The 13,750-nt window shown below is 40.2% G+C and overlaps 1 protein-coding gene across 1 annotated transcript in view; it reads right to left on the bottom strand.

Annotated features, from left to right (window-relative positions):
• Positions 1–594: 594 nt before the first annotated feature.
• Positions 595–13,750, bottom strand: part of LOC140202157 (glutaminyl-peptide cyclotransferase-like) — a 41,338-nt gene continuing 28,182 nt past the window's right edge. Inside the window, exons 4-7 of the mRNA XM_072267026.1 lie at positions 13,100–13,273; positions 7,029–7,128; positions 3,266–3,382; positions 595–1,219 (exon numbers count right to left, since the gene is read on the bottom strand). Coding sequence (XP_072123127.1) covers positions 1,074–1,219; positions 3,266–3,382; positions 7,029–7,128; positions 13,100–13,273 — 537 coding nt within the window. The 3' untranslated portion in view covers positions 595–1,073. The remainder of the gene's footprint in view (positions 1,220–3,265; positions 3,383–7,028; positions 7,129–13,099; positions 13,274–13,750) is intronic.

Below are 13,750 nucleotides of genomic sequence, written 5' to 3'. Positions count from 1 at the left end.
TAGAAACAGAAATCATTGGTGCTCATTTTTACAGTTGGGAATTAAACCCAATATGGAACCATATACTTTATATGCAGGTGGCTAAAGCAGAGCTCTTCCTCAGTGAAATCTATGTCCATAGTGTTAACTGGGTATTATGACTCTTAGAAATTCAGTTCAGCACCTATCTTAACGTTCAGCATAATCAACCAAGGATAATCTCCTGTACTGCGCACAGTGTAAAAGACCATGTCATTCATTTGTATTCCCTTCTTCTTGGTGTGATTAGATTGTTAGTGTGTGAACAGCAACATAGAGTTTCACCTCTGCTGGCGACAATCCTGTCAGAGACAGCAAAGCACCGAGACTCACATTATTCGAAAAATGCTGTCTATGCTGCTCTATTATTAGAAACACCATGCTTATATTATTAATAATGCTTTTTATGCTTGGAAAGATGGACTCCTTCTGCAGTTTTGGTCAGAAGTTTGTCTTTGATCATGCATTAAATGTGTGCCAAAGTGTCAGCTGGTGGTTAACTCACTTCAACAGGTTTGATTCTGTTGGATCTAGCCAAATGTCTTGAAGCAGAGGCAAAAGACACAATTGTCATCCACTAAATTCAAAAGTTTATTCACTCTATGTATGTTGTAACATTTTAAAGCGAGCACTTGTTTCTGGTACACAACTCAAAACATAAAATCTAGAACTGAATACTCTTGTGTTGAAACTTATAGCTTACACAAAATGTGTACCATAACTGTGCTACTTATTGCTACACATGCAATATACAAATATAAGATTCACTGGTAAGGTTTTGAATCTCGATGAGAATATTATCTAAGAAATTACCACAAATATGCATTGTTTACCAAAATTGCGCAAGACGAAGCAATAATTGATTTGTGACTATCAATATTCATTCATGCAGCACATTAAGTACAATCAGATGTTAATTGGGTAAGTTTGTATGATTGTAATAATGGTTTTTGAATTACATTAAGGCAGCATGAAGGGTCTGCTGTTTGAAATGATTTAATTGGAAGTACTTAACTCTGTCATGACTGTTGTTCACTGTGAACATCAGGGATCATTTATACATTGAGATACTCCAAAACAAACAGTTGCAGTATTTTATTGAGATTTTCAATTGTTGTTGGATCAAGATTAACCTCGTTATCTTCCATGGTGTGCCACACTTGAGGGAAAGGCATCGGTATGATATGCAGAATGGGAACACCTGTGAAACCAAAACAGTGAAGAGTTAATTGACTTCTGCTGGGGTTCACTTCCATCAATACGCAGCACTGGCTTTGTTGCCTTTATTGACTTTTCGGCAGCAGTACAATGCAATACATAATAGAAAAAATGGGACTTACAGTAAGTATATATATATTAAATAGTTAAATGAAATAAGTAGTGGTAAATCAGAAATAATAAAGTAGTGAGGTATGCTCATGGGTTTAATGTAAATCCAGATATTGGATGGCAGATGGGAATAAGCTGTTCCTGAACTGTTAAATGTGTGCCTTCAGGCTCCTGTTCCTCCTCCTTGATGGTATCAATGAGAACCAGCCATGACCTGGGTGATAGGCATCCTTAATAATGCACACCACCTTTTTGAGGCATTTTACATTGTAAAAGTATAAACAGACTTAATAGAACAGTAAATATACCCATGTAGAGGCTCCTTTGAATTTCTTCCCTTATTAAAAAGCACTAGGCTTCATTCTCCATTGAACTCCAGTGGTGAACTTGCCCTGAATGGGATGGGGCTGGGTGGGGGAAGAAGGGATGGTGTGGCTAGAATTGGGCACAAGCCAGGAGGATACGACACACTATGATATGCAACTCTTCATTATTTTCAAATATTACTAAGACGTAGAGGAAATAATTATAAAGCAAAATGCTGTTAGCATTTTATCATGTTTTCCCTCAACTGCAGTGCTTTTATGAACTTGGTGTAGCAGGAATTGGGCAGGGAATATAAGTTCAAAGTAAATTTATTCTCAAAGTACATGTATGTTACCATATACTACCTTGAGATACATTTTATTCAATGATTCCGTTGAGTTCAGCAGGAAGGGGAAATCAGAGAAGGGAGAGTACACCCCAGAGAAAGGTGAGAATTGGTGGTCTTGTCGGTATGCTGAATACAGAATAAAATTACAGAACTTAACTTTCAAAAAAAAACAATTGCACTGAAGTCCATTAATTGAATAAAAAGTGAAACAAGCCAAAATATATCATTTTAAACTGAAGCTTCTAGGTCTGTATGTTGGCATCTGGCTGTCGAGGAATACTCCACTCATCTCTGCAAGTAGATTCAGGCAAACATTGGATGAACTGGGTATAATTATAGATTTGATTGACAGGCTCCAATGAAATGAAGAGTTTCATTACTTGTCACTATTTTAAATGGGATAAATTTCCCATAAGGCAGTAGTAATTTTAACAGAATGCATTAGTATTCTCTCCATGTACCATGAAGAGTACTCTAACTGGCTGCATTGCTGTCTGGTACGGGGTGGGATGGTGTGTTGGGGCACTGCACAGGATTAAAATAAGCAGCAGAAAGTGGTGAACGCAGCCAGCTCCATCATGGGGTACTAAACTCCACAGCATCTTGGACATCTTCAAAGATCAATGCCTCAAAAAGATGGCATCCATCATGAAGGACCCCCATTACCCAGGAAACACCCTCTTCTCATTGCTACCATCAGGAAAGAGGTCATGGAGCCTGAAGGCACACACTGAACAACTCAGGAACAGCTTCTTGCCCTCTGCCATCACATTTCTGAATGGACATTGAACCCATGAACACTACCTCACTTTTTTTTTCTCATCGTGTACTATTTATTTAATTTAACCTTTTTAATATGTATACTTTTTACTGTAATTTACAGCTATTATTATGTATTGCAATGTACTGCTGCCGCAAAGACAACACATCTCATGACTCACGCCGGTGTAATTAAACCTGATTCTGGCTCTTTTTTTAAAGTAACACTGAAGGAGAGCTTTTTTCTTCCAGCAGCTTCTGAACTGATCTTGCATTTAGACAGTTTGCTACATCAGATTTAAGCTCGAAAGCTGCTTTTGGATTTTTTTTCACAAATGTGGCAGTGAGAAAGAGGGCAGGAGGGTCATTTGACATATTGTGTCCTGCAGGCTTTGTAAAATCTAATCAGTCCCATTTTGTAGCTCTATATTGAGGAGCACTACAAAAGCATAAAAGATGTACAAAATGTTAATATATCTATTATGATTCATGATTATTTTCTACCTCGCTGCAGAAATGGCAAATGATCATCTTCAATGGGCACAGCTGTCATTTCGCTCCAGAAGTATTTGACCTCATTTGGATGGTCACTCAGTAAACCCAGATGATGAAGGCGTCGTTCTGTTGGATAACATTAAACACATGTTAGTTATGTCACTTTTTATAGTTGACTCAGTAACTCCATATGTTTCCAACATTAATGCATTGCCACTATAACCTATCATAATGCTGAAATACTGATTCTCTTTATCTTTTCTAGAACAACAAATAACCTACACCAGCGGTCTTCAACCACCGGGACGCAGACTGGTACCAGGTCGCAAAGCATGTGCTACCGGGCCGCAAGGAAACGATATGATTTGGCGATGAGTCAGCTGCATCCTTCCTCATTCCCTGTCATGCCCACTGTTGAACTTGAACGCACGAGACGTTATTACCCGCGCGTCATCTATGTCAGCGTGGGAAGAAGATCAACTCTTCGAGCTTGTAAATGACGGCGAGCTGAAAAGTATGTTTGACATAACATCTCTGCCGGCATTCTGGATTAAAGTCAAGGCTAAATATCCTGAGTAGCTACGAAAGCACTGAAAACGTTGCTTCCATTTCCAACATATCTCTGCGATGAATGCAACGAAAACTAAATTGCGGAATAGACTGGACATAAGGAACCCCCTTCGAGTATTGCTGTCTCCCATTACCCTTCGATGGGACTGTCTTGTTGCAGGGAAACAAGCCCAGGGCTCCCACTGATTCAGCGAATTGGTGTGTTGCAATGATTTTATATGTTCATATGGGGAAAATATGTGCTGTGTGTTTAATATCCAAACGTTACTTAAAATGTTATGATGCTATTGACTTATAAGTGACTTATATAACCATATAACAATGACAGCACGGAAACAGGCCATCTCTGCCCTTCTAGTCTGTACCGAACGCTACTCTCATCTAGTCCCACTGACCTGCACTCAGCCCATAACCCTCCATTCCTTTCCTGTCCATAGAGCTATCCAATTTTTCTTTAAATGATGATATCGAACCTGCCTCTACCACTTCTACTGGAAGTTCGTTCAACACTTACTTCAAGCCCCCCTGTCCTCCCCGATAATTGACTTATCACTATATTCATGCGAGGAAAATATGTGCTGTGTGTTTAATATTAAATTCGTTAGATAAACCCTTTTAGAAACGAAATTGAGTGCATTAGCCACTTATCACCTATATTCTGGTCGTGACTAACACCCACCCCCACCTGAACAGAATCGCCAAAAACGATTTGTAGAAAAAAATCGGCACGTACACGCATGCACACTGGTGCCCGTGCAAGGCTTCATGGTCATTGTAGTCTTTCGGGGTAAAGACAACGTATTTGACTGCTGCTCTTGTCCGTTGGCAACCTTACCCTCCCCCCCCCATTATTGTCAATAATAAACAGGTCCGCAGTGCAAGAAAGGTTGAGGACCCCTGATGTACACAAACAACAGCAAAATCACAACTATGAGAAAATGCTTGAAATTTCATTGATTATCCATAGAGAGCTGAAAATTATCCCCGATAATGCTGAACAAGGGAAATACTACTTCAATATATTCTTCAATTAAATGATAAGAGCAACAGGCTGTATCCTTTCAAATATGAAGTAACCGTACCTGAAGGTTCACTTTTAAAGTATCACTTTTAATTAATCACTTGTATTTAAAAATATTTAAATACTTGTATTTAAATACTTGTAAATATTTAAATCACTTGTATTTAAAAATATTTAAATACCATTTTTGGTGATTGTTGTGGCATGCTCTTAAACCTTCTAGCTGATCAACCAAATTGATGATAAGATACTGAAAAAATACTTTGTTTTCTGTATTGGCCTTCATATCCTTTCCAGAATTCCCTTTATTCCAATAATGTAGTAAATTACCTTTTATAGCAATGACGTACATATATAATGTAGCAACTGTTGTAGTGTCTTTCCTATTGTTGCATAAATCCCATTCTTACTTAATTCTGTGTTATCTATATATTTATGTTGTTTGTACTCCCTCCCTGACCTAATGTTTATCTTCTGTAGAAAGTGATACTGACAACCAAACTTATTAATAACAAGTATTTTATATTTTTTGCATGGAAATGCCTTTTGCTTCTAGTGGCTGTAAATCACTTTAAAACATTCTGTGAAGTGCCAGAAATTAGGATCACAAACTAAAGCCAAAGTAACAAACAGGGAAATCACTTGCACTGTCAGTCTGCCACCGATGAGAAAATTATCCTGTCCTTAGATGCACTTCTTTAGCATTTCCCAGCATTGGTGGGGGGGGGGAATAAAAGTCTTCTTGCTCTATCTTCTACTCCTTCAGTTTGTATGGTGTTTATACTATTTAATATTGTGAGCTCAAAGTCTAAAAATCTCTGAAAGTGAGATCCAAATATTTAGATTTTCAATGCTTCTCCTATTAATCCTTGGCTCTGCAAGATGACAACCGCACTTACTACTGTAAGTACTCATAGTTTAGATATTTTGCAACAATTAGATATTCTGCAGTTTCATTTGTTTGCAAGTAATAGAGTTCATTGCATAGTGTCTGTATGGAGAAGCAGAAGGAAAAATACTCTTTCTATAGAAAGGCTGACTCATTTCAAAACTTATTCCTCAAGTTTTTTAAAGTATCTCAATCCTAATGCTGCATCTCAACCCTAAATATCAATAGTTCCTTTCTTCCTCAGAACTGTTGCTTGACCTTCTGAGTTCCTCCAGCAATTGCCTTGGAATCCTCTCTGAACATTCCTCTTCTCTCACTGTTGGTGGTCTCCTTCCTCTTTACTCTCTGCTCTAATGTAGGCTTTCAACCTGAAAAGTTGACAATTTCTTTCCTCCTGCAGATGCTGCATTTCCTGCTGAATTCCTCCAGCACATTATTTGTTCATCTGGCAGTTTGCTTCTTGCTCCACATTCCAGCTTCTATCGACTCTGGTGTATTTACGTTGAGGCTTTATAAGGCGCTGGAGAGGTTTCACTTGGAGGATTGTGAGCAGTTTTGGCTCCTTATCAAAGAAAGGATGTGTTGACCTTGGAGAAGGTGCAAAGGAAGTTCACAGAACTGATTCTGGGATTGAAATGCTTATCATATGAGGAGCGCTTGATGGCTCTGGGCCTATACTCATTGGAATTCAGAAGGATGGCGGGGGGGGGGCGGCGGATCTCATTGACACCTATCAAATGGTGAAAGGCCTCAATATAGTGAATGTGGAGAGGATATTTTCTATACTGGGAGAGTCTAAGACCAGAGAACACAACCTCAGAGTAGAAAGGTGTCCTTTTAGAATGGAGATGAGGGAGGATTTCTTTAGCCAGAGAATGGTGAATCTGTGGAATTTGTTGCCACAGGTGGCTGTGGAGGCCAAGTCATTGGGTGTATTTAAGGCAGAGCTTGATAGATTCTTGATTAGTCAGTGCAAGAAGGAATACGGGGGCGGGGGGGGGGTTGGGAAGCAGGAGATTGGGGCTGAGAGGGAAAATGGAGCAGCTGTGATGAAATGGCAGAGCAGACTAGATGGGCCAAATGGCCTAATTCTACTCATATCTTCTGGTATTATGGTCCCACTTAAAATTGTTTTAAGTTAGTCTAAAGTGAATTTTTTAGAACTCTAAGGAAAAATTATATTTATTATGGTTATTGAAAAGTATTCCATGTGCAAGGTTTTCCAGTGATACATAAAATCCATCAACTACATAATTATCGATATGTAAGTAATGCTTACTAATTTGAGTTACCTATTAGCCGCAGTCTTTTATGCCACCGAACTGTATTTGGAAAGTAACTTGGAATTCTTGGATTTGGAGAACCGAGGAGATCCAACAGCACAAATAAATCCTAAAAGAAATGCAATTAATTTATCAATGAGGATATTTCAATTCCCATTGACTACCCAAAACATCTTGTAGAATTTCCAGTCCAGTATTTGTTTCATGACTAACATATCTATTGTCGAGTGTCAGTGGTACCTATGTTAGTATCGCATTGCCTCCAAACTGAAGCCCATGAAGCCCCACTCCAGTGATGCCTGCACAGTATTCTCGGCTGTAATTCCAGTGGAACAGTTGGAAATATATTTGATATTAAGTACTAAACTAGAGTCCTATCTGCTTCCTCAAGTGGGGACATTTTGCAGAAGAAAAAGTGAATATCCATTGCCAAATTTCATGTACAATTCCACATTTTGAAAGTTGCTTATCTGATCATTATCACATGAGACTTTGTGTGAGCTTGCTGGTATAATTTTGGGGGATCTGTCCCGGTTTGAACATACAAGTGCCATTACAAAGAAACCTCGGCTGTGCCTCTAGAAGTTTCCGAAGATTCGGCATGTTATCTAAAGCTTTGACAAACTTGTATAGGTGTGCAGTGGGGAGCATATTGACTGGTTGCATTGTGGCCTGGTATGGATGCACTAATACCCTGAAATGGAGAAGCCATAAAGAAGTACACCCTATCCTCGTTATATGCAACGGCTACGTTCCTCGAAGTTGATGCATAATGTGAATAATTATTTAAATGGAGAAAATAGGGATGAGTTCCAGAGGGCTTCCTAAATATGTTTTATCTGTAACTTATTCACACCTTTATACCAATACGACACAAAAGCAGTACTACAAGACAGCATTTGTATTATATTTAATCAATTTAAGGTAATATTCAATGCAAAATATCATAGAAAGTTAACATCCTTTGGTGTACAGTACTCACCAACAGTGGCAGGTGTGTTCGCTCCGGGAGATGAGTGGTTGTTGTTGGGCAGCTTTACATGCATAAGGTGGATGGTTGGGGTCGTCAGGATTAAATCAAGCACAGCAAGGAGTGAAGAAAGACTCACAGAACTCTTAGAACCGCCAGCAGCAGGAGATTACAGCTATTTGCATAAAGTGGTGAGGATTGTTTGCTTGGCAGCATTTTGTTTTTCAGCATAAATTTGCTTGTAGGGAAGAAGAGTTGACGGCAGGGGACGACTGAAATGCTGACTCCGTTCTAAACGTGGGTCCTTGTCCATTGCCATTTGTGCCAAGTGTTCCGACTTCCACCATTCCCTCACCGTTGATAAACTCCCAAGATTTTCAAATTCATCTGTTGCTTGCAGCATCTGAGAGATAGTTCGCGGTAAAAAAATACGCACGCCTTGAATGTGCATTACACCTTGGTCGAGTGGTTGAATCAGCAATGTTGTGTTAGGCGGCAGGAAACACACCATTATGTTAGGATGAATGCTGTCCAAATGTTTAGGATGAGCTGGTGCATTGTCAAGCAACAAAAGAACTTTTAAGGCAAGATTCTCTTCCCGGCAATAGCGTCCCAAAGCTGTGTTACCTTCAGCTGATGCCGCGCTGTTTATAATTTCCAACTTTTTTTCAATTGTTAAAGCGGTTCTCTGCTGCTCCGCTGACGGCCCAAGACATGACATCGGACGCTTAGGAGGCATAGTTAAATATTTCAAGCACAAAATCACTGCACTGTAGGTAAAACCAACAGAAGTTTAAGATCGTGCATCCACACCTTGCCAAAACCAAGCGGGAGTGGCAGGAGCACTCACCTGACTTGTATTGGTGGGAAAGCGGTGCTTCTCATCCCAACAGTGAGACTGAGGTGTGCGCACGTGACTTGTATTGGCGGGAAGGCATTGCTCCTCACATAACTGAATTTTGGAAGCATATAACGAGACGTTGGTAGAAATGGGTTCCTTGCATAACTGTGAATCCGCATAGTCTGAAGACGCATATAACGAGGATAGGGTGTGGTGTATACAGTTCAGTCCATCATGGGTGAAGTCCTCCCACAACTGAGCACATCTTCATGGAGTGCTATCACAAGAAAGCAGGATCCATCGTCAAGGACACCCACCATCCAGGCCATGCTCTCTTCTCACTGCTGCCATCAAGAAGGAGGTACAGGAGCCTCAGGTCCCACACTACCACATTCAGGAACAGTTATTACTTCTCAACCACCGGACTCTTGAACAGTGGGGAGTACTTTCATCCCCAAAGAGGTCAAGAGCACAAGAAACTTGGAACATGAGTAAATAATTTGGGTCTTCAAGCCAACCTTGTCATTTACTATAATCATGGCAAATCAATGCTGCCCTTCACTCCTCTTCTGTGTCATTTCTCTGTGTGTTTTGATTCCTTGATCTACAAATGCCCACCTTTTATATAATTGTACACACTTTTATTGATTGATAACACAAAATACTCTGCAGATGCTGGGGTCAAAGCAACACTCACAACACGCTGGAGGAACTCAGCAGGTTAGGCAGCATCCGTGGAAACGATCAGTCAACGTTTCGGGCCGGAACCCTGACGAAGGGTCCCTGACTGAAGTCCTGACGAAGGGTTCCGGCCCGAAACATTGACGGTCCAACTGATCTTCTGCACCCACTGAGCCAGAAATTTACCACTCTCTGGAGAACACATTTCCATGTAATTCAAGTTAATAACTGTCCTGTTACCTTGACTCTACGTCCCCTTATTTGAGATTCACACTCCTGAAAGCATCCCAGCCTCTACCCATAAGGTCGCTAGTGAACCAAGTGGTTTATAACTGTATTCTTGTAGACTCAAGGTTACTTTATTAAGATAAACTTTTAAATCAAAGCTCTGATTTATTCACTTTGATATTAATGTTAATTCCCCAGCTTCTCTGGTGGCATGGAAAATCACGCATTCGAACTCAGCCTTTTTGTCCAGTAGCTTAACCATGACACTGTTGTATCACTTTCCAGAAAGAAAAAATGGGATAATGTTTATTAGATTTTTATGAACATCGACTTTAGTTTGTGCTTCAGACATTTGAATTGCTATTCTTCAACAAAGTTGTTTGCTCCATTAAGGATAAACAGAGAGTAAGAGGTGGAGAGTTTCTTAAATGCATCTATTTTAATGCTAGGAGCATTGTAGGAAAGGTGGATGAGCTTAGAGCATGGATTGATACCTGGAAATGTGATGTTGTAGCTATTAGTGAAACGTGGTTGCAGGAGGGGTGTGTTTGGCAACTAAATATTCCAGGATTTCGTTGCTTCAGGTGTGATAGAATAGGAGGGGCAAGAGGGGGAGATGTTGCATTGCTTGTCAGAGAAAATATAACAGTGGTCTTCTGGCAGGATAGATTAGTGGAATCGTCCAGGGAGGCTATTTGGGTGGAATTGAGGAATGGGAAAGGTGTAGTGTCGCTTATAGGGGTGTATTATAGACCACCTAATGGGGACCGAGAACTGGAGGAGCAAATTTGTAAGGAGATAACAGATATTTGTAGTAAGCACAAGGTTGTGATTGTGGGAGATTCTAATTTTCCACACATAGACTGGGAAGCCCATTCTGTAAAAAGGCTGGATGGTTTGGAGTTTGTCAAATGTGTGCAAGGTAGTTTTTTGCAGCAATACATAGAGGTACCAACTAGAGAAGGGGCAGTGTTGGATCTCCTGTTAGGGAATGAGATAGGGCAGGTGATGGAGGTATGTGTTGGGGAGCACTTCGGGTCCAGTGATCACAACACCATTAGTTTCAATATAATTATGGAGAAGGATAGGACTGGACCCAGGGTTGAGATTTTTGATTGGAGAAAGGCTAACTTTGAGGAGATGCGAAACGATTTAGAAGGAGTGGATTGGGACAATTTGTTTAATGGGAAGGATGTAATAGAGAAATGGAGGTCACTTAAAGGTGAAATTTTGAGAGTACAGGATCTTTATGTTCCTGTTAGGTTGAAAGGAAAGGTTAAAAGTTTGAGAGAGCCATGGTTTTCAAGGGATATTGGAAACTTGGTTTGGAAAGAGAGAGGGATCTACAATAAATATAGGCAGCTTGGAGTTAATGAGGTGCTCGAGGAATATAAAGAATGTAAAAAGAATCTTAAGAAAGAAATTAGAAAAGCTAAAAGAAGATACGAGGCTGCTTTGGCAAGTAAGATGAAAATAAATCCAAAGAGTTTCTACAGTTATATTAATAGCAAAAGATAGTGAGGGACAAAATTGGTCCCTTAGAGAATCAGAGTGGAAGGCTATGTGCGGATCCAAAAGAGATGGGGGAGATTTTGAACAATTTCTTTTCTTCAATATTCACTAAGGAGAAGGATATTGAATTGTGTAAGGTAAAGGAAACAAGAAGGGTAGTTATGGAAAGTATGATGATTAATGAAGAGGAAGTACTGGCGCTCTTAAGGAATATAAAAGTGGATAAGTCTCCGGGTCCGGACAAGATATTCCCTAGGACCTTGAGGGAAGTTAGTGTGGAAATAGCAGGAGCTCTGACAGAAATATTTTGAATGTCATTAGAAACGGAGATGGTGCCAGAGGATTGGCGTATTGCTCATGCAGTTCCATAGTTTAAAAAGGGTTCTAAGAGTAAACCGAGCAATTATCAGCCTGTGAGTTTGACGTCAGTGGTGGGGAAATTGATGGAAAGTATTCTTAAGATGGTATATATACGTAATTACCTGGATAGACAGGGTCTGATTAGGAGCGGTCAACATGGATTTGTGCGTGGAAGGTCATATTTGACAAATCTTATTGAATTTTTTGATGAGGTTACTAGGAAAGTTGACGAGGGTAAAGCAGTGGATGTTGTCTATATGGACTTCAGTAAGGCCTTTGACAAGGTTCCACACGGAAGGTTACTTAGGAAGGTTGAATCGTTAGGCATTAATATCGAAGTAGTAAAATGGATTCAGCAGTGGCTGGATGGGAGACCCCAGAGAGTAGTGGTGGATAACTGTGTGTCAGATTGGAGGACAGGGTGTAACGGTGTGCCTCAGGGATCTGTACTGGGTCCAATGTTGTTTGTCATATATATTAATGATCTGGATGATGGGGTGGTAAATTGGATTAGTAAGTATGCAGATGATACTAAGACAGGTGGCGTTGTGGATAATGAAGAAGGTTTTCAAAGCTTGCAGAGAGATTTAGGCCAGTTAGAAGAGTGGGCTGAAAGATGGCAGATGGAGTTTAATGCTGAAAAATGTGAGGTGTTACATTTTGGTAGGACTAATCAAAATAGGACATACATGGTAAATGGTAGGGCATTGAAGAATGCTGTAGAACAGAGGGATCTAGGAATAATGGTGCATAATTCCCTGAAGGTGGAATCTCATGTGGATAGGGTGGTGAAGAAAGCTTTTAGTATGCTGGCCTTTATTAATTAGAGCATTGAGTATAGGAGTTGAGATATAATGTTGAAATTGTATAAGGCATTGGTAAGGCCAAATTTGGAGTATTGTGTACAGTTCTGGTCACCGAATTATAGGAAAGATGTCAATAAAATTGAGAGAGTACAGAGGAGAGTTACTAAAATGTTGCCTGGGTTTCATCTCCTAAGTTACAGAGAAAGGTTAAACAAGTTAGGTCTTTATTCTTTGGAGTGTAGAAGGTTGAGAAGGGACTTAAAATAGATAGAGGTGTTTAAAATTATGAGGGGAATTGATAAAGTTGACGTGGATAGGCTTTTTCCATTGAGAATAGAGATTCAAACAAGAGGACATGAGTTGAGAGTTAAAGGGCAAAAGCTTAGGGGTAACATGAGGGGGAATTTCTTTACTCAGAGAGTGGTAGCTGTGTGGAACGAGCTTCCAGCAGAAGTGGTTGAGGCAGGTTCGATGTTGTTGTTTAAAGTTAAATTGGATAGATATATGGACAGGAAAGGAATGGAGGGTTATGGGCTGAGTACAGGTCGGTGGGATTAGGTGAGAGCAAGAGTTCGGCACGGACTAGAAGGGCCGAGATGGCCTGTTTCTGTGCTATAATTGTTATATGGTTAACATGTATTTTCTCAGTTAGGTTCACTTTCTGCACTTAGATGGTACCTACAATTGCATGCAGCATGTTGGTTTCATTTGAACCAAGTGGATGAGCTGTCCTCTCCATCTTCTGTGCCAAATGTCGAGAACCATACAGTGAGTCATGCGCTGACCAATATTGAAATGCTTCTTCTCCATCAAAGAAAATGAGCTGCAGTGTAAGATCTGGCCTGCCCGTGGTATTCTAAACAAAAGAAAAATATAAATTATTTGTGTGCAGTTTTGGGCTCCTTATTTTAGAATGGATATACTGACATTGGAGAGGGTTCAGAGAAGATTTATGAGAATGATTCCAGGAATGAAAGAGTTATCGTATGAAGAACGTCTGGCGGTTCTTGGGCTGTATTCCCCAGAGTTCAGGAGAATGAGGCCGGGGTGGGGTGGGGGGCGGGGGGGCGTGGAATCTCATAGAAACATTCCGAATATTAAAAGGCCTGAACAGATTAGATATGGCAAAGTTTTTTCACATAGTGCGGGAGTCTAGGACAAGACAGATTGAACGACGTCTATTTAGAACTGAGCTCCAGAGAAATTACTTCAGTCAGAGGGTGGTAAATCTGTGGAATTTGTTGCCACGAGCGGCTGTGGAGGCCAAGTCATTGGGTACATTTAAGGCAGAAATAGATAGCTTCTTGATTATTCAGGGCATCAAAGGGTATGG

The sequence above is a fragment of the Mobula birostris genome, chromosome 8 (genome assembly GCF_030028105.1).
Source record: "Mobula birostris isolate sMobBir1 chromosome 8, sMobBir1.hap1, whole genome shotgun sequence".
NCBI classification, from domain to species: Eukaryota; Metazoa; Chordata; class Chondrichthyes; order Myliobatiformes; family Myliobatidae; genus Mobula; species Mobula birostris.
The sequence above is the reverse complement of the archived record's forward strand: the minus strand, read 5'-3'. Positions and strand labels throughout refer to the sequence as shown.